Source organism: Megascapheus bottae, chromosome 26, assembly GCF_031878675.1.
Source record: "Megascapheus bottae isolate mThoBot1 chromosome 26, mThoBot2.hap1, whole genome shotgun sequence".
Classification (NCBI taxonomy): domain Eukaryota; kingdom Metazoa; phylum Chordata; class Mammalia; order Rodentia; family Geomyidae; genus Megascapheus; species Megascapheus bottae.
Genome location: NC_143534.1, coordinates 3,625,339 through 3,649,208, shown reverse-complemented (window position 1 = coordinate 3,649,208; position 23,870 = coordinate 3,625,339). Strand labels below are relative to the sequence as shown.

General features: G+C 39.0%; 1 protein-coding gene across 3 annotated transcripts in view; it reads left to right on the top strand.

Annotated features, from left to right (window-relative positions):
• Positions 1-23,870, top strand: part of Larp4b (La ribonucleoprotein 4B) — a 120,122-nt gene that overhangs the window by 86,443 nt on the left and 9,809 nt on the right. For 2 of the 3 annotated variants that reach the window (XM_090318797.1, XM_090318798.1), the window contains 8 exons: positions 9,725-9,872; positions 10,014-10,154; positions 14,506-14,587; positions 16,306-16,442; positions 18,570-18,673; positions 21,123-21,233; positions 22,247-22,300; positions 22,389-22,598. In XM_090318797.1, coding sequence (XP_090174923.1) covers positions 9,725-9,872; positions 10,014-10,154; positions 14,506-14,587; positions 16,306-16,442; positions 18,570-18,673; positions 21,123-21,233; positions 22,247-22,300; positions 22,389-22,598 — 987 coding nt within the window. Of the gene's footprint in view, positions 1-281; positions 3,258-9,724; positions 9,873-10,013; positions 10,155-14,505; positions 14,588-16,305; positions 16,443-18,569; positions 18,674-21,122; positions 21,234-22,246; positions 22,301-22,388; positions 22,599-23,870 lie in introns of those variants that run through there. The other variant, XM_090318796.1, reaches the window with a different exon arrangement.

Here is a 23,870-nt window from a genome sequence, read left to right as displayed (position 1 = left end):
CAGCAAAAGTACGATGTAGCTGTATATTGCTATTTTGAACCTTTGAATTCCATGTACAACTTGGATTTCAGCACAAGGAGTATGATAGTTATCAGGCAGGGCTCTGTTGTCATTAGAATTTGGATTTGAGTGGCAGGAGCATGTGACTGCTATGCAAGAAGTTATTTTTGCTATCTGGGTGTTGGCCTCTCCTCGGGGACCATAGCAAGTTAGTGTGAGATGTGTTTGTGGAGCCTGAGAAAAGGACAAGCATTGTAATGTGAGTTTTTGAACTTTGAAACATGGGCTGTTGCTTCAGCAAAGAATTAACTAGTGACAATGACAATGAGAAAATGGGCCTGTTACAAAAATCTGTGGAGAAGAAGGAATCGGAAAACAAGATAAGTAAAACTTTATCTTCATTATTTGATACCCTTGAAGGTGGGGAGCTTCACAATGCTGAAAGTGGAACCAGCAGAGCAGCTGCTGGTGTTAATATGTGGACTAGAATTTTTACAAGGCCTGGGCACAAACAAGATTATAGACGAAAGCAGGCACTGAATTCTAGTTCCTCTTCAACATCTGAGTTGTTCAGTAGATACGGAAGTACAGATGGAAGTGGCAGGAATTCAGATGTTGCTGTGATTGAGCAGAATTCTGAGGGTGTCTGTGTCATGAATAGTGACAGACAGGGTTACTGTGAAGAGGACCAGCCTCTCTCACACTTGCCAGCATGGACTGACCAGGCCCAATGGGAGAAAACTTTAAGTGACCGTCTATACTGTTACATGGCCACTTGTAAAAACTCTTTAACCGAGAGAGAAAGCAAGGTGCATGCTCAGACCAGTAGTTTAAATGATAACCCTTTCGATGCATCCAGTAGGGGGGTGCAAGAGGAAAGCCCTATTTATGTTGGTAACAAACAATGTAAGAATTCAGGAGAGAGCAAGTTTTATAGCATTTGTGTTATAGATCCCGAGAGCCTGACTATGGAGGAAGAACTGTATACTCCTGTTTGTGGAGCAGCTGCAGGAGAAGCATGTCATTCAGCTGTTACCTCTGAAGTTTGCAACATGGACTGTCCTGTAGATTGCATGAAGGAATGTTCAGTCTCGCATGCCATCCCAGCAGCAGGAGCGCCAAAACTGCCGCAGAATGAACTGTCACCCCCACACATGTTGGGCCCAAATGAAACAGAAGTGTTTAGTGAAAAACCTGAACCTGTTTCTGAACTTTTAATCAGCAGTGACACATTTTGTGAAACAACCATAGATACCTTGCAGGCTGGGTCCTTACAGGCAAAAGCTTATACCAAATTCCCTAAAGATTACCCAGAAAGTAGTACATTACATAATATTGGCCTATTCCCTGAGTTAAATATTAACATAGCCAGTGACTCACTGAAATGTGTGTGTGCTGTTACCAAAGAAAGGGTAATCCATGCTTCTGGGTTAGGAAGTCAGATAGATGATTCACCCACTAGTTTACCTAATGACACTTCATGTGTTAAGGAGACTGATGAAACGGAAGCTGAGCCAGTTGGTATCAATCAAAACTTAAACTCTAAAAGGGAAGGAGAAAATAACCCTACAAAACCAATGCCAAACAATGATTATTTCCATCACAATGTTAACAGCTCAGGTAATATCCTTTCCTTTCTAGATAGGATTGATTTAAGTCCCAAAAGATGTAACTTTTCAGAGAGCGTTGTAGATGGTTGTCATGCTCATTTCAGACCTGATCCTACATCCCTCTCAGGGCCATTTCTGACAAAGCAACAGCTCTCCGGGGACAGCAGCCTGGAAACCAAAAGTGCCCAGCTGGCAGACAGAGGCATAATATCCTTCCTACAGTCTGAAAATTGTTCCTCTTGCCAAGATGAAGACAGAGTGAGCATTTTAGAGGCTGAAGATTGTAGCAAGATGGCTGTTGAGTTGAAATCTCCATGTGTAGATAGCAGGATAGATGGGGGTCAGGCTTGTGATTTAGCTTGTGCAGAATGTGAATTGGATACTACTAATGGGATGGTTCCGAGGGCAGACACTGTGAAACTTAGTATTTCACAAGTACTGTCCCCAGATGACAAGTCTCATGATCATTCCAGATCTTTTCCCAATATGTTTACATCTTCTCCTGTTTTTGTCTGTACTTGTAAAGAAAAAAGAGAAACAGACCCAAGTGAAGAAACAGAAGTTGAAACATGTGTGAAAAGTCCAATCATTGTGTTACAGGACCAATTTAGTGGTCCCCACAAGTTGGAAAATGCTGGAAAAGAATCACAAATAGCTAATTGTAGAGTTACGAGTAAAGAGGACATTAAAAACATCAAGTCGGATTCTGAAAAAAACTTTCACTGGGGAACGTGTATTCATTCAAGTATAACAAAAAATTCTGATTTTGAAACTAACAAAGTAGAAAAGAATTGTAAAGAACATAAAATGAATAAATGCAAAGATAATGATCTCAGTATTGTACTACCTTTAAGCCAAAGTTCAAGTTCATTTGTACAAAAGTCAGAAGTAGTAGAGAACTGTATTAATAGTGGTGAAAACACAAAACTGAAGCAAGAGGTTTCTGATACCTGTGAGAATAATGCATCGGAATTGAATGAACCAAACCTAACATGTAAAGATAAAATCAATTCTAACTTAGATCCCTGTGGGACAAATGGACAGATGTATGCCAGATCCACTGTTAAAGAGTCTACTTTAAATGGTGAAATGCATTTTATGAGAAATTCAGATGCGACTGTTCTAGAATTATGCACTGTTTCTAATAGGTTTCATTGTTTGGTTGATGTTGATCCAGTGCAAGTGGACAGTTACACTGCAACTCCTGATAATGATGTATCCCAGTTAATTCCTGCCATCCCAGTTGAGAGCAAAGAAATTACAATATCAAATAGTGACCATGTTGCTTTGCTCACAGAAGATATCCTAAATAAATCTGAAAAGCCCTCAGAAGTGGATTGTCAGAGTTGTCCAGAGGAATTCTCTCAGTTGTCAAACGACTATTCCTATTACCAGATAGGAGAGTTAGCAAGTCAGATATTTCCTGAAAGACTGGCTAATGGATGTGGTAGCTATCCAGTGGGCTATTTGTGGACTCACGCAATCACAGAAGATGTGTTGGAAGATGAGCAGATGCTTAGTAAAGATCTATATAATAAGCCACAACACTTAGAAAATACTTCATTTTTGTTGGAACAGAACCCTTTTCAGCTACCAGTGTCAGAAGATGGTATTGTTTGGGGATGGCAAAGCAGAGGTGGACAGTTAGTAAGTATGTTTTATGAGTGATTATTGCTGCACTGTGATATGGTGGTTTTACCTTTTGATTGTTTACTTTAATGAAGTTTTATTGGCACTTTGTTTATTGCAAGGCTATGAATTACTGTAGCATCAATTTAACCATTTCCAAGTTGGAGAACATAAACTGTGTTTTATTTAATCTAGTGTGTGTGTGAACTCTAGCACTAAAACTTGTTAATAACCCCAGCACAGTGATGATTAGATCATTCTCTATGGATGTTGCCCTTTCCAGAGGGAATATTGTTACAAGATCTATGTTTCATGAAGTTTTTGACAGTGTGTGTGAAAATGTGACTTCTGCTCATTGTCATTTCTGTGGCAGTATGTGCAGACTATAAACTTCATTTTTGTATGTGCTGCTTTGGTCAGCTCTAAAATCTTGGTCTGTCTTCACTCAGAACCACTCGAGTGCTTTTTCTTGTTCCTGAGGTGCAGCTGACCATCTCAAGGGCTTGGAAGAAGCTTTGCTACTGATAGTAGTCCCAGTATAACATCTTTCTAGAAATACCATAATAAATGAAAGCATTATTTGACAACGGGAAACCAGCCTTGCTTATTAAACAGGTTTTTCCCTTATTATACTCAGAAGATAGTTTCAAGAGTTCTGCCAGAGCTAAAGTCTACATTGATTGTCCAGCCTGTAAAATATCATAGTATTTTCATTTAATCTAAGGCCTACCCTCTGCCATACTTGAAACTCATCTCTAATTTGCTTGACAATATCTAATACAAAATAACCAAAATGCTAGGGAAATATTGTACTATTTGTTTAGAGGAAAAATAACAAAAGTTTACAAATGTTAGTACAGGTAAAATTTCCCTTCACTTTTTGAGGGGATGTCCATACTTGGTTAAATCTATGGATGTAGTTCTCATGGACACAGAAGACTGGCTGCACTTGAAATCCAGTGTTTCATTTATTCAGCTAGTAGTTATATAAGTGACTTTTGTGGTGTTAGGCAAGAAAAGCCTTTGGTGACATTAAGGTAGATATGGCTAAAATATAAAGATGTATAATGTGGATATAAACAAATAGAAATCCTATCATATAATTTAAAGAGTAACTAATCAACCTAATGACTGCCTGCCTGCCTGCCTGCCTTCCTGCCTGCCTCCCTCCCTCCTTCCCTCCCTCCCTTCTTTCCTTCTTGTTATTTGGGAATGTTACTAGAAAAAATTTCCTTCAGGTTCATTAGTTTTTCTTCATAAATAGTTGTGGATTAAGAAAATCTCCCAAATTAATGTTAAGCCTTTAAAAATAATATACTTCAAAAATAATATACATATACATTGTGTCTTTTATGTAAGTGAACAGTTATACAGTATTTACTAATTGTTCACTACCTGACACATCCATGTAAAGTGCAAATACTTTCTGTCAACATGGCTTGAAATTGGACGGTCTTTCTGTCGTAAGTTAGTTTTTTCAATTATGAAATATGCCCAAACAGTATTGTGATCTCAGTGTACTCATTACTTGACCTATGTAATTGTAACCCCTCTGTATATCACCTTTACAACTTAAAAAAAAAAAAGATGTAGAACAAAAATAATGTTGAACTTGTTTTAAAAGTAGCTATGGACTCCTTAAATCTTATGTATCAACTGTTTCTCCATTTTTTACCCCGTTATGTCACTTATTCTCTTTCCCCCATTTCTCCCTTTCCTCTCAATAATTTCTTTAATTTCTTTTTGTCTCATAGCTGTAAAACAGATTTATGACATTATTATTACTATTTTTGTTGGTCATGGGACTTGAACTCTGGGCCTGGGAGCTGTCCCCGAGCTCTTCAGCTCAAGGCTACTGCCCTAACTCTCGAGACAGCACCATTTCCGGTTTTCTAATGGTTAGTTGGAGATAAAAGTCTCATGAGGGTGGTTAGTGCCCGGGCTGGCTTTGAACCATGGTCCTCAGATCTCAGCCTCCTGAGTAGCTAAGATTACAGGTGTGAGCCAGCAACTATTATTTTTTAATGTAGAGATAGAAGTTTCTGTGGTGCCTTAGAACTTTGGGATATCCCAATCTTGAAAATAATACTGGCTGTTGATTTAAAATCACTTTAGACTATGACGGTTAATGTCATAGTCTAATAAGACTGTTTACCCATAAACTTGAAAAGGAAAACTAAGAGTTCTCAGGTGAAGCAAATACAACTAGATTTAAGTTTTTGTTTGTTTTGTACATTACTGGGGATTGAGTCCAGTTTTGTGCTTATTGGGCAGATACTCTGCCATTTGAGCCATATCTCCTACTCTGAAACTAGAATTCTTGGTCAACATTCAGAGGCACCATATGATTGGAGTCGTAATGACCATATTTCAGAGGCAATGGTAGTCGACTCATGTTTCTATTTAATGAAAATCCATTTCTCATATAAACTTTGAGAAAATGATGAATTTTTGTTTGTTTTGTTTTTTGCCAGTCCTGGGGCTTGAACTCAGGTTTGGGCACTGGCCTTGGATACTTTTCGCTCAAGGTTTGCACTCTGTCACCTGAGCCACAGTGCCACTTCTGGCTTTTTCTGTATATGTGGTACCAGGGCTTGGTGCATGCTAGGTACTCTACTAGTAGGCCACACTTGCAGCCCCAAATTGGTGAATTTTTGATGGATGACAGTGATTTTTTTTTTCTCATACAAGAACATAGTTTTCTCATTATGATCCCTGTGGACAAATTGTTGTTTCTCTGCCTTGGTTTTCTTGTGAAATGGGGGTATAGTGTATAATACTTTTTTCATGGCATTAGATCTTAGAAGTCTCCTCAAATCTATTAAGAGTATGTATTCTATGTAAATTTCTGACACTTAAGGGTAAGGTCCCACTTGTTTGTGACAGAAATCTTGCAAAGGTTGTTAGATAATGGGAAGTGAAATTTCCTGAACATCATTAAATGTTGATTTATTTCCCAAACAACTGTACTAAGTTCAGAACTCTGATATGTATTAATAACAATGGTGAACAAAATGGATGTGGATGCCATACAAGAGTTTGTGAATAACAGATATACTCTCAAACCATGGGTCCAATATCGGTCTTTCTGCATGCGAGGCAAGCACTCTACCACTAGGCTATCCTCCTGGCCCGAATCATTGGTTCTTGATTATAAATAGTATTCTTTTTTTTCTTTTCTTTTTTCCAGTCATGGGGCTTGAACTCAGGGCCTGAGCACTGTCCTGGGGCTTCCTCAAAGCTAGCACTCTTACCTTAAGCCCCAGTACCACTTCTGACTTTTTTATGTATGTGGTACCAAGATATCAAACTTAGGGCTTCATGCATGCTAGGCAAGCACTCTACCACTAGGCCATACTCTCAGCCCCTTGATTATAATCTTGAAGGAGCCAAAGAACCTATGTTCTTTGCCCTACCACCAGTACTTAAACTCCAGATAGGTACTTATTACACACCTGATTTCATGAGCATGCTGTTTTAATGATTGCTCTGTGAGTAGGAGAGCAGCAAATAAAGAGTTGCCTTCAAAGCATGAACATATTGTCATTTACCCAACAGCTTCTGTTTCAGAACTAGTTTATGATTTTCATTGCCAGCTTTGTTATGTGAGTTATTATGAATTTATTCTATTTTGTAAGATTATTTTTGTGGCGGAGGTTATGAGGGGTACCAGTCTTAGAGCTTGAACTCAAGTCCTGGGTGCTCTTTGAGCTTTTTTGCTCAAGTCTATTGCTCTATCACTTGAGTGGTAGAGCTTGTTCCACTTCTAGCTTTTTGATGGTTGATCGAAGATCAAAGTCTCATGGACTTTCCTGCCTGGCCTGGCTTTGAACTGGGATCCTCACATCTCAGCCTCCTGAGTAGTTAGGATTACAGGCATGAGCTACCACATTGCACCCAGATAGATTAGTTTTTTCTTAAATTGTTTAAGTAGTTGTACAAAGGGATTTCAATTTGACAAGTCAGTTGCTAAGTAAATACATCTTGACCATTCTATTTAATTCTATTTTGTTTTTCTTAATAGCTAAACTTTGTGATCCTTTAAAATAGGTCACGAATGCTGCTTCTTGATCTTTTCACATATTGTGGAGTGTAAAAACTCAGTACTGGCTGTGCAGTTTCCTACCTTGGGTACTAGCCTGAGAGATACCTGAAACCAGGCCTTGTGTCTTTTCTTTAGGTGGTTCTAATTCCTGGCACCATGGAGTGAAAGTTGCAGTGTTTGAAAAGGCAAATTGTCTATTTATTGATTCAGTGCTGTGGGGGTGGTTGAGGAAATTTTGTTCAAGGTCCAGGTTAGATTCAGTGTCATTTCCTCTCTCTGGGCTTGTTTGCCCACAGCTGGCACTCTTAATCACTTGACCCACACTTCTAGTCTGACTTGTTAGTTAATTGGAGATGGAGCCTCTCAAACTTTCCTCCCCTACTTAAAATTACAGTTTTCCAGATATCAGCGACTAAGCAATAGGATTTCAGGCACCAGTGCTTGTTTTTTTTTTGTTGTTGTTGTTTTTTTGTTTTTTGCGGAGGTGGGGGGGGCGTGTTAGTACGTAGGCTTGAACTCAAGGCTTCATGATCTTGCTTAGCTTTTTCCACTTAAGGCTGGCATTTGAGCCATACCATTATGCCCACTTTTTTTTTTTTTTTTTTTTTGTGCTAGTTCTGGGCCTTGAACTCTGGGCCTGAGCACTGTCCTTGGGCTTTCTCAAGGCTAGAGCTCTACCACTGGAGCCACAGCACCATTTCCGGCTTTTTTCTATGTATGTGGTACCGAGGAATCAAACCCAGGTCTTTGTGCATGCTAGGCAAGCACTCTACCACTAGGCCAAACTCCTGGCCATGTCTACTTTTTTAAAACCTTTTTTTTCCTGGAGGGGGGTGGTGGTGTGTCACTGGACTTGAACTTTGGGCCTGGGCACTGTTCCAGAGCTCTTAAGCTTAAGGCTGCCTCCCTGCCCCTGAGCCACAGCCCCACTTCCCATTTTCTAGTGATTAATTGGAGATAAGAGTCTCATGTTCTTTAGTGCTTTGAACAGCAAACCTCAGATCTCAGCCTCCTGAGTAGCTAGGGTTACAGGCGTGAGCCACTGTGCCTGGCTTTTTTTTTTTTTTTTTTAAACTTTTGATGGTTAATTGGAGATAAGAATATTGACAGATTTGTCTGCTGGAATTGTTGAGTTTTAATCGTAGATTTCCTGAGTATTAGGATTCTAGGTATGAGCCATCACTGCTCTGTCTATTGATGAACTTTAGGGTACATTAGGAAAGACCACAGCTCCTAGAGAAAATGAAGGCAAGATCCACCTGGATATCTGTATTGAGTATGAGAACAAACAGGATAAGAGTATCGGGTGCTGGCACGTTTAGAAACAGGAGGTTCATGACAAGAAGTAGGAAAGTTGGAAGTTGTGGTCATCACATGAAAATGTTGCAGCGTTTACCTGACTGAATTGAGCAACCATGGAAGGGAGAACTCCAACGTTTGAGCACAGAATTTTTTTTTTTATAGAAGAATTTATTAACATTAATTTTTACATCATACTTCAAATGACATATTTAACAAACAAGTATTCAAGAAGGGAATCTATATACAATCACTGGCACTTAGATTTTAGAACATAATTAAAATTAGGCTGAGGGTTTGTACGTCAGATACATATTAATCTATGTAGTAAAACATGTCTATAGAGTCATAGGTTTTTATGTCTATGTAGTTGTGTTTACATTTCCATTACCATGTCCATAGCCTTGGGTACACAAATATTGAGTCCTCGCTCTTGTACTGTTTGGATCTAATAGCCACATATTAAGGATACCATGCGCCTTTTGTTCTTTTGGTCTTGACTTGTCTCATTCAATATGATTTGCTCTAGATTCATCCACTTCCCAGCAAATGCCATTATTTTACCTTGTCTGTTGGCTATGTAAAATTCCATTGTATGTATATATATATATATATATATACACATATACATATACATGTACGTATATATATATCACATTTTCTGTATCCATTCATCTGCAGTAGGGCGTCTGGATCGTTTCCATCGCCTAGCTGTTGTGAATAGTGCAGAGATGAACATAGCTGAGCAGGAGTGGTATGGCGGGATCGTAGGGAAGGTCAATTTTCAGTTCTTTAATGAGCACAGGATTTTTATAGTCTAAACTTACTGAACATCCTTTCCTTGTATAACAGTTAGTGAGACAATTAACTCTCCCTGAAGGTAGGGATAAGTCTGTCATTTGTAACATGTAAACAGCCTTGTGCTAAGCTAGGAGGAATTTCAGAATACAAGGGCAAGGTTAGATGGGAGTTCTGACTGCATCAGCCTGTGTTACTTTCTTTAACCTTCTTTTCATCCCAAAGGTATGTAATTTATTGGCTCAGCTTTTTAGTCTGGTTACTTTGAACATAGATACATTTTGACTCTGTTAATAAAGTTGGTCTTAGATGAAAGTAATGTAAATACGAAATTTTCCCCCAGGTTACAACAGCTAAGGTTTCAGAGCTAAATCCTAATGCAAAAGTATGGGGGACTCACATGTTACACGTGGGAACGAGTAATGCAGCTGTTGGCGTGAGTGCCACGTGGGAAGAAGCCCCCAGCCATGGTGCAGACTGCAGCCAACAAGGTGAGCAGCAGCCCGCTCCCAAGTCTGCCTTTGTTACTGTTCCCAGTTTGTGTCCTGATGCCATTAAGCCAATTGAATAATTTCAGGTGCGAGGTTTATGTTCTTCTAATGTTGTCTCTTGGCATAAAATTGGAATTACAGGGTTGGATGCCAATGGAGATGGTGACAAAAGCCATGAGAATGCAGCATTACCAGACTTACAAGAGTCCACTCAGACAGACGTGAATGCCTTGGCTCTGGAGAACTCAGACTATGAACCACTGCCTGAAAACAGTGATACAGGTAAAGCTATGTTATCAAGTCACTTTCATATAGACCATGTAGGTTCTTTCTTTTTTTCATTTTCAACTCGGGACCTTGTGCTTTGTCATGTAGATATTCTACCACTTGAACTATGTCTCCAGTTTTCATGCTTTTTTTTTTTTTTTCCTGGCTAGGCTGGACCAAAATCTTACTTATGATTCCCATGTAGCTAGGATGAAAGCTTTGCCCAACTTCTTATTGGTTGAGATGGGAGTCTTGCATATGTTTTGGTTTAGGCTGGCCTCAAACCAGAGTCTTCCCAGTCTTTGCCTTGTGACCAGCTAGGATTATCGCCATGGACCACTGTACATTTTCTTTTTTTAGAGCTAGATGAATCTTTTCTCTTCTTAAGTGTAGGTTTGTGGGTGTGTGGATGTATGTGTTTCCTCCTAGTTTTCCTTCAGGGAGATGGACAGCATGAGCAATTTCAGAGTTGATATTTAGTTAGAAGTGGAACATTGTTCATGAGGTGAAAAAGTTGTTTTTAAGTCAAAGCTGAAGAATTAACAGGAATCCAGAGTCTGAAAGGATGGATTGAATGATTGTATTGGCTGAGGGAACATAGTGGTGATGAGGGCATTGAAGCCATCTTGAACAGTCTTAGAATCCAGGAGGATTTGAATTTTACTACTATTGTCAATACAGTTAGTGACATGAAGATATTTGGAAAATGTATTGTTTTGCAGAAATGAAAGAATAGCTTCGCAAAAAGAAAGACTAAAAACAGATCAAATAAAAGGCCAGGATGTGGGCCAGTGTAAAAAATGTTTATAGGTAATAAGAAACTGCTTACTTATAGTTCAGTTTCATTTGTGCCTTTTCTGTTTATCTCCTTTCCTCAGTTCCTAACAACCACTGTGTCTTTTCCTTTCTCTCTTTCCCACAATACATAGAATGGAAGTCATACAGTATGTTGCCAGTCATACAGTATGACTGGCTTCTTTTGTCCAGTAATATACATTAAAGGTTCTTCCATGTCTTCTCATGACTCATTTCTTCCAAATGGTGAATCATTCCATTGTTAGGCAAACCACAGTTTATCCGTTCACCTGTTGTAGGATGTCGTGGTTGCTTCCAAGTTTTGGCAGTTTAAATGACTGTGATAAGCAGCAGTGTGCAGTTCATGCGGACATGACAGTTTAACTCCTTAAGCTATGGAGTGCATAGTTGTGTCTTTAGTAGAAAGTTTTAGTGTTGTATAAAAGCAGTTTGGAAGATCCTCTGTGTTCCAAAAGGTTTGTGCCAGTTTTTCTGTTAGGGTCACACATTGTTATGTCTTCTTAAAAGAAAGTTGACTCCTTTATCATTAAAGCTAAGTTCCTTTCTTTGAAGTCTGTTCTTTCTGAAACAAATGTGCCCTGCTTTCTTTGGGGGTGTGGGGCATGGGATAAGGCACTCCCAAGCCTTGGACTCAGGGCCCAAGTGCTGACTGTGGTATCTGTGTCTCAAGGATGGTGATCAATCAAGCTACCACTAGTTAACTGGAGATACAAGCTGGCACCAGGCCATGGTCCTCAGATCTGACCTAGGATTATAGGCATCAACTACTAGTACCCGGCTAATAGTGTCTTTTTTTTTTTTCCGTCAGTCATGGCACTTGAACTCTGGTCCTGGATGCTGTTCCTGAGCTTTTCAGCTCAAGGCTAGCAATCTACCACTTGAGCTACAACTCCACTCCCAGTTTTCTGGTGGTTACTTGAAGATAAAAGTTTCAAGGACTTTGGCGGCTGGGGTGGCTTTGAACCACAGTCCTCAGATCTCAGCCTCCTGAGTAGCTAGGATTACATGCATGAGTCATCTATGCTCAGCTTGATGGTATCTTGCTGGATAAAAATTTCTACTTTTTAAATGAATTCAGCTAGCACATAATAAATACTCAATATACATAAAAAATAAGGCTGTCATGAAATGAGACAAAATTTTGCTCAGTTAAAATCCCTAAAAATCATTGTTTAAGTTACACATGTGTAAACCAAATCATGCAATGTTAATGAAACTGTACCACCCCCTGGGTGGGGGGCTGATGAAGACCTGCAGTCTTCTACCTATGCTTCCCATAGCTGGAACTACGTGTGAATATATCACCAGGTCTAGGTACTCATTGAGATGGAGCTTGCTAACTTTTTGATAGGGTTGTCCTTGAACTATATTCCTCTCAAACTCTACCTTTCAAGTAGATGGTATTACAGGCATGCACCACTATGTTTAGAGCAAGGTATTGTTAAAAGTCATTTGGCCATATAAGAACTTATTTCTAGTCTTTCTGCTGTTTGGCTGCCTATCTGCATGCAGAGAGGTAAGGACAGGAAGGATAGTCTTTTCAACAAATTGTTCAGTAATAGTTATCTACATGCAGCCCTGATTTGGTTTCCCATTGTATTTCATTAAACTTCTGGCATCCTGTTCAGTCTTTAATATAATATCCTAGTCCAAGATTTTATTCTTACTCTGTTCTTTCATTCTTCTTGGTTACGCCAGCCTCCTTGGTTGCAGCACACTTAGAGTTACTTCTCATCTTTTTCATGCCTCCCCCTCTCAGATGAGAGCCTGGGTGTCCTGTTCCCATGCTGCTTCCTGTCTCACATTGGGGTGTGTAATGACTTTCCCAACTGTCCACTGCCTGCCTTTCTCACTGGAATGTTGACCTGTGGAAAGGAGGGTTGGCCTTATTTAGGCTGAATATTTTCTGGAATGCAGGATATCCTTAGTAAATACCTCTTCAATATTGAGGGTGGAATGTCTCTAAATGAAGGAAGTCTCCTGCTGTTATGTATACTATTTTCTCTTTGGTGTGTATAGCAGCTTTGTTTTTCTGTTTCATTAAGAAGAGTGAAATGAATGATGCTGTTCTGTTTTTAATGTCCCTACTCTGTCTTTAACTTTGACATTTAAAATACAGTGTCTGTTGTCTTAGCCTGGCACATGTATGATTATTCCAGGCTAATTTATGTAAGCACATATAAAAATATTCCTTAGCACTTCAGGTTGTTGAAATTCCTATTTGTTCAATGTGTAATATGCTGGCAAAGCAGGGGCTCTTCTCTTAGTCTGAACTATTTCAGTCAGAGGTCTGTCACCCATGGCCTAGTGCTGTGTGTAACTACATGCATCTAAGTCATCTGACATTTCATGAGCTTTTTATTCCAGGATCTTTTTTTGAGGGGGGGTAGGGGTCATTTGAAGCTCTGACTTATTAGTGTACTGTAACCAGTCAGTTTCTCCCTTGTCCCTTTGACTAGTTAGAAATGTAAATTTAAAGTTATTGTGTAGAAACTGATCTACAGCATTTATTTTTCACCTATATTCATGTTTTCCTTCTTTTGAATCATTATCTTATTTGGTATGTATTTACCTGCTTACATTACCTCTGATTTTTTTTTTTTGTGGCCAGTCCTGGGCTATGAACTCAGGGCCTGAGCACTGTCCTTGGACTTTCTCAAGGCTACAGCTCTACCACTTGAGCCTCAGCATCACTTCTGGCTTTTTTCTATGTATGTGGTACCAAGGAATTAAACCCGGGTCCTCGTGCATGCTAGGCCAGCACTTTACCACTAGGCCAAACTCCCGGCCTCCTACCTCTGATTTTTTTTTTTTTGTTTGTAAATTATTATTTTTGTTTTGTTTTTAATTGTGTCATTTAAAAAAATATTGAGGTAATGTACAGAGGGGTTGGCAGTTTTTATTGTAATTATAAAGGTTTTGTACAGAGGTTATAGTTACTTGAATCAGGTAAAGAGTGCATTCTTTTTGGACAGCGTCACTCCTTCCCAGGTTCTCTCCCAGTGCAAATCTGTTTTGAAGTGATTCAGCTATTTATATTAGCTATTTTATGCTAAAATGTTACTGGTAAAGTTCACTAATGGAACTTTATCAGATGGTTTTCTACTGCTTTTGTTTTGATTCTTGGGTTTGAATTCAGGCATGTACCTCTTGTCTTGCTTGTTGAGCTGATGCTCTGCCACCTTAGTCACGCCTGCTGTTTATTTTGTATAGGAAGTCCTGTGGACTCTGCCTGGGCTGACTTTGAGCCATGATCCTGTAGAACTCAACCTCCTCAGTCGCAGAATTACAGGCTTGACCTACTGGGGCCTAGCTGTCAGCTGTTTTGTTTTATAGAAGAGAGAGGGGATCTATTCATTTTGTTTTATTTTCAGGGTTTTTCTTGTTTTGTTCTGTGGAGATTTTTCAGCATTTTTTTTTCTAGTTGGTAAAATATTTTCTTCTCTGCGTACATATGTAATTGTGTGTGTGTGTAACACTCCTCTGTTAAATTACTTCCTTGGTTAAAATTTAAGCCATTTTTCCCTGAATTGATCTTACCTCTATGTAGGAGGAAATGAGTCTCAACCAGAAAGTCAAGAAGAAGACCCTCGAGAAGTTCTTAAGAAAACATTGGAATTCTGCTTATCTAGGTAAGTCTGGTAGTAATTTTTCTAGTATCTGATATTAGTGAATTGGTTATTATCTAAAAATGAGATTGATCAATCTATTCATTTTATATTAGGATTTGAATTCCAAAAGCGCTTCCAAACCATGTTTGGAACACATAAATGTGTTTTTTTTTCATAGGAATGTATATCTATTAGTTATCTTTGTTGATGTGTATTTATTAATCAGAAAGCTAATCATGTTAAGTAGCCTTTTGGTATGCTGGAAAGTAGATCATAATCCTCTGGTCAGTGGTTACTCTTAGGAATCTAGAAGTTCATCTTGATGTTGATTATTTGAGTGGTGTGAATTCCAGGCAGTGGTTAGCTGAGAAGGAGGCATCAGTCGCTCAGGATTCTGCAGTTCTCATTGGCCTTCAATGGGATGTTATAGGAAGGAGTCCTAGGAAACCCACTGTTGTACTTCATTGTCTTTTTCCTGAGAATTCCTGAGGAGCAGTTACATATGGCCAACATACCAGCAAACAGCTCACCATAGTGATCATTTGTGATCTTTTGGATCTTGTGTGTAGAGTTACTGATCAGTTTATTTTTAATTCTGGTTGCCAGAAAGCTAGACTTAAGGTTGCAGCTTCTCTAGCCAAGTGTTCCTGACTTTATTGCTTATACTCAGTGCATTGACTATATCCCAGCCTTATCTTTCTTGTTGACCTAATCTGGATTTCCTTACTTTAAAAAGAAGTGTGTGTGTGTGTGTGTGTGTGTAAATTTCTTTTGTGCCAGTCCAGGGCTTGAACTCAGGGATTGAGCATTGGTCTGAGGGGTTGTTTAGAGCTAATGCTCTACCACTTAAGCCACAGCTTTATTCCCAACTGTTTGGTGATTAATTAGAGATCAGATTCTCATGGATTTTCCTGCCCTGGCCAGCTTAGAACCAAGATCCACAGAGCTCAGCCTCCTAAGTAGCTAGGATTAAAGACATGAGGCACTGGCATTCTGCTTGTGTATATTTTTAGTAAACTGTATAAACTTTTTTTTTTTTTTTTTTTGCCAGTCCTGGGCTTGAGCTCAGGGCCTGAGCACTGTCCTTGGACTTTCTCAAGGCTAGAGCTCTACCACTTGAGCCTCAGCACCATTTCTGGCTTTTTTTCTGTGTATGTGGTACAGAGGAATTGAACCCGGGTCCTCGTGCATGCTAGGCAAGCACTCTACCACTAGGCCAAACTCCCGGCCCTATAAACTTTTTTTAAAAGAAAGAGTTGCTCTAAGAATTTATTCATTAATTTTCATTGCATTAAGTTCAGTGTGGATCTACTTTTCTACTTTTACTCTCTGCCTTTTCAAGTTTGTTTTTTGTTTTTTTGGTTTTTTTTGTGGGTTATGGGGCTTAAACTCTGGGCCTGGGCGCTGTCCCTGAGGTCTTCAAGGGTGGGCTACCGTCCTACCCTTGAGCCAAGCCTCACTCCCGTTTTCTAGAAGTTAATTGGAGATAAGAGTCTCAGGTCCTTTTGTGCCCTGGCTGGCTTTGAACCTTGATCCTCAGGTCTCAGCCTCCTAAGTAGCTAGGATTACAGGCTTGAGCCACCTCACCTGGCTTCCAAGTATCTTTGTAAGCACCAAGAGAGCAGAGATGGGATTATGACTCAGATTTAGATCTAACTCCAAAGCTGTAGAGTCCATACCTGTACCTTCTGTAAAACTCCTGAGAAACTTTACCAGTTACATTTGTTTTCTTTCCACAGGGAGAATCTTGCTAGTGACATGTATCTTATATCACAGATGGATAGTGATCAATACGTGCCAATTACTACGGTAGCTAACCTTGACCACATCAAGAAACTCAGTACGGATGTGGACTTGATTGTTGAAGTGCTAAGATGTAAGTAAACAGTAGATTTGAGTGAACAAAACTGGTCTTCATAGCATATCTATTCCTGTGAGCCTTTTTTATGCCATAGCTATCTAATAATACTTGCAACCAAATCAAACCACCCTTGGCTTTCCCTTCCTTTCTCATCTGTCCACATAATGGGGGCACTGAATGGAACTGTAATGAAACTTGGGACACATTATAGATCATTGAAGGAATAAAGAACTATTTTTAGGGAATATTTTAACGACAGTTACTATGTTCATGAAGACAAATACTAATATTTGTCATTAGAATATATACATTTTAATTGGTATCTTTACCACTGGAGAGAATTTCAATTTTCTTAAGTGTTGACAAATTTTTATTTTTCCTTAGAAGGCTATTGTGAATGAACTTGTTTCTTTGAAATTAACAGCTAATGAATGTTTAAAGGTTACATCAGAAACCCACAAAGATTTCACGAAATGTAAATCCTTAAAGCGTTACCAATTAATGTCACAGTTTTCATTTATTATTTCACAATTGTAGTTTATTTGTGTCTTAATTTGTTTTGCAGATTTAGCTTTTACAATCTATTTTACTTGAAACATTTTTTTATTGTCAGGATAATGTATAGAGAGGTTACAGTTACATTCTTCCGGTACTAGGTGAATACTTCTGGTACATTGATACTCCTTCTCATGTTTTTGTCCCTGTTTCCCTCCCCCACCCCCTCACAGCTTTTCTTCATTATTGTATGTATTGGACTTAAACTAAGAGCCTTACCTCTGGCTTGGCTTTTTCACTCTAACCACTCTACCACTAAACCCATACCATTTCTGGCTTTTTGGTCTTTAACTGGAGATAAGAATCTTGAGAATTTGTCTGCTCAAACTGGTTTTGAACTTTGCAGATCTTAGCCTCCCAAATTCCTCAACTTAGAGTCTAATAAGATAAATACAGGAAGGGGAGCTCTGAGGCTCAAGTGGTAGTCTTGAGCAAAAAAGCTCAGAGAAAGCACCCAGGTCTCAAGTTCAAGCCCCAGGACTGGCACACACACAAAATTTTTAATACATAGAAGTTATCACATTTATTAATATGAAATTTTTATAATATTTTCTAGTATGCTTTTAAATATTGTAAGGCCTACAGCAGCGCTTTCTCTTCCATTCCTGATATTGGTATTTTGTGTCTCTACATTGCTGAAAATGCTGAGCCTTGGTTGCTATTATAGAAGGCTTCATTCCAAAACACACGTTTAGCAGACAGGTTCAGGTAAAACTTGTGAAATCTGGCCTGTTCCTGAGTTAGTTATGTATCATTATAGAGAATAGGATAAAAGTTTCATGGGGAACCAGGAGTTTGGCCTAGTGGTAGAGTGCTTGCCTAGCATGCACAAAGACTTGGTTTCAATTCCTCAGTACCACATACATAGAAAAAAGCCAGAAATGGTGCTGAGTCTCAAGTGGTAGAGTTCTAGCCTTGAGAATAAGAACCCAAGGACAGTGCTGAGGCCCTGAGTCCAAGCCCAGGATTGGCAAAAAAAAAAAAAAAAATCCAAAAAGTTTCATGGAAACTTCTTGTGAATCTTAAAATACTAAAACATAGGAAGGTTATAGTAAGACAAAATTATTCTAGGGACTTGTAGATGGGGGAAAATAGGTAAAATAAATGTTTTAATCTACGGGTATTCGAGCTGTCTAGGCCCTTTGTTTCAAAGGGTTGCGTATGTAAGAATTCTTGTAGTAACTTTTAAATGTTTCATATTTCTTAGTTTTGAAAGATTAACATGCAAGATTGTTTTGTTGTTGTTATTATTGTTGTTTTTGCCAGTCCTGGGCTTGAGCTCGGGACCTGAGCACTGTCCTTGGACTTTCTCAAGGCTAGAACTCTACCACTTGAACCTCAGCACCCCTTCCAGTTTTTTTCCTATGTATGTGGTCCAAGGAATCGAACCCAGGTCTTTGTGCATGCTAGGCAAGCATTCTACCACCAGGCCAAACTCCCAGCCCATAAGATTGTTTTTGGTTTTGTTCTAGAGTTTGAGAAGTTTTGATAGTTTGCTATTGTATACTGACTTTTGTATGCTTAGTAATACTTGATGCTTGAAGTACTGAGAAACATTTGAGTTTTACAATTTATTTTTGTTTACAGCTTTACCTTTAGTCCAAGTGGATGAAAAGGGGGAAAAAGTAAGGCCAAATCAAAACCGCTGTATAGTGATACTGCGTGAAATATCTGAGTCTACCCCTGTAGAAGTAAGTGGGTGCTTAGATATTTTCCTGAAAGTTTTTGGTTATTTTTATTTTGTTAGGTCTGTGTTTTTATAGAGGGTTTAAGATGGTGGTAATGTTTTCCTGGGATTTGCTCCTCACATGATTACAGTATGATTCATTTGAAAGAGGAAATGACTCTCTCTGAGGACTGCTCTCCATCAAAAGCTAATGAGGGCATGTATGTTTTAGTGTTTAGAAGTTAAGTATTCATTAGGAAAAAAAAATAAGGGCTGGGAATGAGACTTACTGGTAGAGCGTTTTCCAGCCTGCACGAAGCTCTGGATTTGATTCCTCTTTGATTCCTCAGTGTCATGTAAAGAGAAAAAGGTGGAAGTGACGCTGTGGATCAAGTGGTATAGCTCTAGCCTGGAGCACAGAGAGACTCAAGGGACAAACCCCAGGCCCCGAGTTCATACCCCCAGAACCAGCAAAAAGTAAATACATCTCAAAATTAAGTAAATATATTTATAAGAGGGCACTGTGAAGGGAACAGCAGCTTCCTGCTTTGGAGTTTTTCACAGAACAGTGTTTAGTTGTTCAGTCTTTTATTTCACATCTGATGTGATTTTACCCGAAATCATTTAGAGGAAAGTCTGTCTTTAAAAGAAATTAACATTTCTGTTTTGTCCCAGTGGAATAGTATGAAAGTTTGTTAAGGAAAATATGCCTGAAATGTAGCAACTGTCAGGATTCCAACAAAGATGTATACCCAGGGAAAGAACTCATGATCTTGTTCTAGAGTTTACTTTCAATACAAGATATATATCCTAATTCTAATTGTAATATGTAGAGAAATTAAATATTACTGTACTTTTTCGTTTACATTTTTACTAAGATCATGAGTAATTTCTTACTAGTTTAGATGTCTTTATTCAAGATAATTTGGACATATATACTAATATTCATAACTTAAAATTTTGTAAAAACTAACAGATTAGGTATATAGTAAAATTTGAACTCAAGTCTTAAAGAGAAAAGGTTCAGAGAAACCTTACGATAACTTAGAAGTTGAAATATAAAGGAGAATAAATGGTCTAAAACAATCTGAATAGGAAAATTAAGAGAAATGGATTTCTAGGGACCCTATGTAACAGCCCCCATCACTTGGGCATAAAGGAACTGGCTAAAAGTTTCTAAAAGTTTCACTGTTTCTTGAATGTAACCACACAATTGTCAGTGATTAGAAAGAATATTTTAGATATTGACCTAATTTTTTTTTTTTAATATTTTGGTCGGTTGTGGGGCTTGAAATCTGGGTCTGGTACCTGTCCCTGAGCTCTTCAGCTCAAGGCTACTGCCCTACCCCTTGAGCCACAGCACCGCTTCCGGTTTTCTAGTGGTTAAAGAGTCTCAAGGTCTTTAGTGCTGGAACTGGCTTTGAACCTTGATCCTCAGACCCCAGCCTCTTGAGTAGCTAGGATGACAGGCGTGAGCCACGACGCCTGACTTTGACCTGATTTTTGTGCAGTAGTTTAGAAGAGGATTCTTCCAGAGACAAAAAAGATAAACTGTTCGTTGTTTGAGTTTAAAGTTCTAATACTAACTTAAGCACTAGTCTAGTTCAACTTCTGGATGAATGTGTTATTTTCTCTTTTGGCAGCGCTAGAGTTTGAACTCAGGGTCTTGTGCTACACCACTTGAGTCATGCCCCTCCCAGCAAATTTTGCTGTGGTTATTTTTCAACTCTGGTCTCAGGTTTATACCTGGACCAGCCTGAAGCAGGATCCTCTTTTTTTGTGGTTGAAATACGAGATTCTTTCAACTTTTTGCCCAGGCTAGTCTCAAGCCACTCCCAGTCTTCATCTCCCAGGTGGCAAGGACTACAGGCAGGACTCATCTCACTTTACTTAGCACTAAGTATTTTTGTATTGCTGCAGTTTTTCATGTCTGCTTCTGAGAGGTAGTTAGGATACTTGGGTGGAAGCACAGTTATCCAGCAGCCCGAGACATCAGTTCAAGGCTAGCATGAGCAAAAGAACAAGATCTCTTTTCCAAAAAGCGTTTCTTGGAACCATTTTGATCATTAAGGACTATTTGTTGGATGGAGTCAGCAGCCTTCCTCTGAGGTTCATTTTCCTTTGTTGAGGCAGTATCTTTCTAACCATTCTATCTCATGTCCTCTGAATATAGGACATTATTTCACTCTGGCAGACATAAACCAAGCCCTGCCTCTTCTCTCTGGGGTTGTTCTTTTTAATCATTGTGGATGATTATTTCTGTGGGAGGCCAAAGACCTGAGGGTTGAAGGCTCTGTGGATTCAGGAGCCTCTGTATAATTTGCTGGATCTACAGCATGAAAACCCCTGGCTAGTCACCGTAGCATATTGAACTCTGTTTTAGAGATGTTTTACAGTGTTTTAATTCGTTGAAGATAAAAAGTGACAGAGATGAGAATTTCTTATTTCTGTATTTATTTGTCTTTTTCCCATAGGAAGTAGAAGCACTATTTAAAGGAGATAACTTACCAAAATTTATAAACTGTGAATTTGCCTATAATGATAATTGGTTTATTACATTTGAAACAGAAGCTGATGCACAACAGGTATGTTATTTCCTTCATCACCTGTGAAGTACAGGGTTTGATATTAGTATATTGTGAGAATAAGGCTGAGTACTGTGCCTATCACGTTAACTTTGAACCTAAATAAGAGAAAATTGAGTTGTAGAAACTTAAATAGATGTGTTTTTATAGTTAGTTTTTGGACTTTGTAAGAGAAGCAGCCTATATCTTGGCAGAGAAAGACTTTGCAAGTAGGGAAATAATCTTAGAGGGTGTCATCTGTGCTCCAAGGTGCCTTCAAGGTATGGGAGGTAAGCTTCTTGAGGCTGTAGAACAAGGCAGGATATTTGTCTCAGTGCTCTTGAAGAAAGTGTCTTGTTTGGGGAAACAAATGGACGAGTATGAAGTATTAAATGGTGCAAATGAAAGATCAGAAGTCAAAACACAAAAACCTTAGAAGAGGTTCTAACTAAATAGAAGAGGACAGGAGGAACAAGAGCTGAATGAAGACCTCAAAAGAGGTTCTAACTGAATAGAATAGGACCGGAGCAGCAAGAGCTGAATGAAGACCTCAGAATAGGTTCGACTGAATAGAAGAGGACAGGAGGAACAAGAGATGGATGAAGAGCTTTGCTTGTGGACCTGCCTAGTGGCGTGAGTGGACACCGAGGGCTCCATATAAATTGAATTTGGAGGAACATAGAGCTACAAATAAGTAGTGACTTGAGTACTTGAGTCCACATCTTTCCCCCTTCCTGTCTAGTGTTACCTGAACTACATAATTCCAGTTTCATGTTGGGATTAATATTCATTAGTATTCATTGTTTCATCCTACATGATGATTTTTAGCCTGTGGTATGTGGGTTTCCTGATTATGTATTGGTACTAATAAAGTTATGGAGATGGTGTGTAGAATATCCATGGCATTTAAGAGGTTATTTTAAGGGATCTGTGGCCCAAAGAGAACCACTGTTCTTTATTTGAATTATGGAAATAATTATTTTATCTTAATCATAAGATTAACAGAATGATATTTTGGATGGTTTTTCCCTTAGGCTTACAAATATCTGCGAGAAGAAGTCAAAACTTTTCAAGGAAAACCAATTAAGGTAAGGAAGACCATTGGTTATATAACTTCTTCAGTATCTAACCAATGTTTCTAAGTATTTTACTAGTAATGTAAATGTTTTCAAACAGGCACGGATAAAAGCAAAGGCAATAGCTATAAACACATTTTTGCCAAAGAATGGATTTAGACCTCTGGACATGAACCTTTATACACAGCAGCGTTATACAACATCATTTTATTTACCTCCAGTATACAGTCCCCAGCAGCAGTTTCCTCTGTACAGCCTGATAACCCCCCAGACGTGGTCAGCAACACATAGTTACCTTGATCCACCCTTGGTAAGTTGCTTTTCATTTTGTTTTGTTTGGGGAATTTGCTTTACAGACATTTATATTGCAGACACTGTACTAGACCTTTGGGAAATTTAAAACTGTACTCTAATGGAGAAACCATACATTATGTAGTTACTCTAGTAAAACAAGTTTTCAACTTATGGTATGGATTTTACATTTAGTTGGATAAGAAAGCTGTAGACATTTTAAAAAAGTAAGTGATATATGGAGTAATTGCCCTTGAAATTGAGAAGGTAGATTGATGTACTAGAGGTTTGTTTGGTATTGTAAATTTTGTTAGAATAACAGGAAGATAAGACAAGTAGAATTCACAGGTGGTTTATGGTTAGAAGACAGAAATGAGGGGCACAGATATATAGCGCAGAGGTAGATTCCTACCTAATGCTCAAAGCTCAGGATTTGTCCTTCAGCACCAGAAGACAAAGAAAAAGCAGAAAATGGGATAGTAACTTTGAGAAGAGTTTATAGCGTTCATACTCAGGATATAGCTGTGAATTAGATTACAGAAGATTGAGGGGTGCTCAGGTTAAGATGGCCAGGCACCTGTCACATAGATGTCATTATTCACTGGCAGAAAAATAAATGGATATGGAAGCATGGGAACTTGAGAACAGTGTTGTTTAATCTCAAATTGCTGGTGTCTCACAAACTAAAAACTAAAGACAGATGCATATTAAAAATCTCAGGCTAGGGCTGGATGCAGTGGCTCACGCCTGTAATACTAGTTACCCTGGAGGCTGAGGACCAAGGTTCTAAGCCAGTGGGAGCACAAAAGGACCAGAGACTTTTATCTCCAATTAACCCTAGGAAATGGGAAGTGGGGCTTGGCTCAAGGGCAGGAAGGTAGCCTTAAGCTGAAGAGCTCAGGGACAGGGCCCAGGCCCAGAGTTTAAGCCCCATACTGACCAAAAAAAGGAAGCGGGGTGAGGAAGGAAGGGAAAAGAAAAGAAAGAAAAAAGTGGAGCAGAGGCAAGGCTTAAGTGGTATTGTGTCAGTCTACCAAGCAAGCCTGAGGCTTTGACTGACCCCATACCACCTTAAAAGATAAAGTTCCTAAGACAGACAGGGAATAGGGTGAGTTTTAGTTAGTTAACTTATTTTTGAGATGAGAATCTTACTGTTTTGGCTGGTTTGGCTGGCTATGAACTTGATAGTGGCTCAGCCTTGTACTCCTAGCTACTTGGGAGGCAGAGATCTGAGGGTCCTAGTGCTTGCCTAGCATACACTTCAGTCCACATACACAGAAAAAGCGGGAAG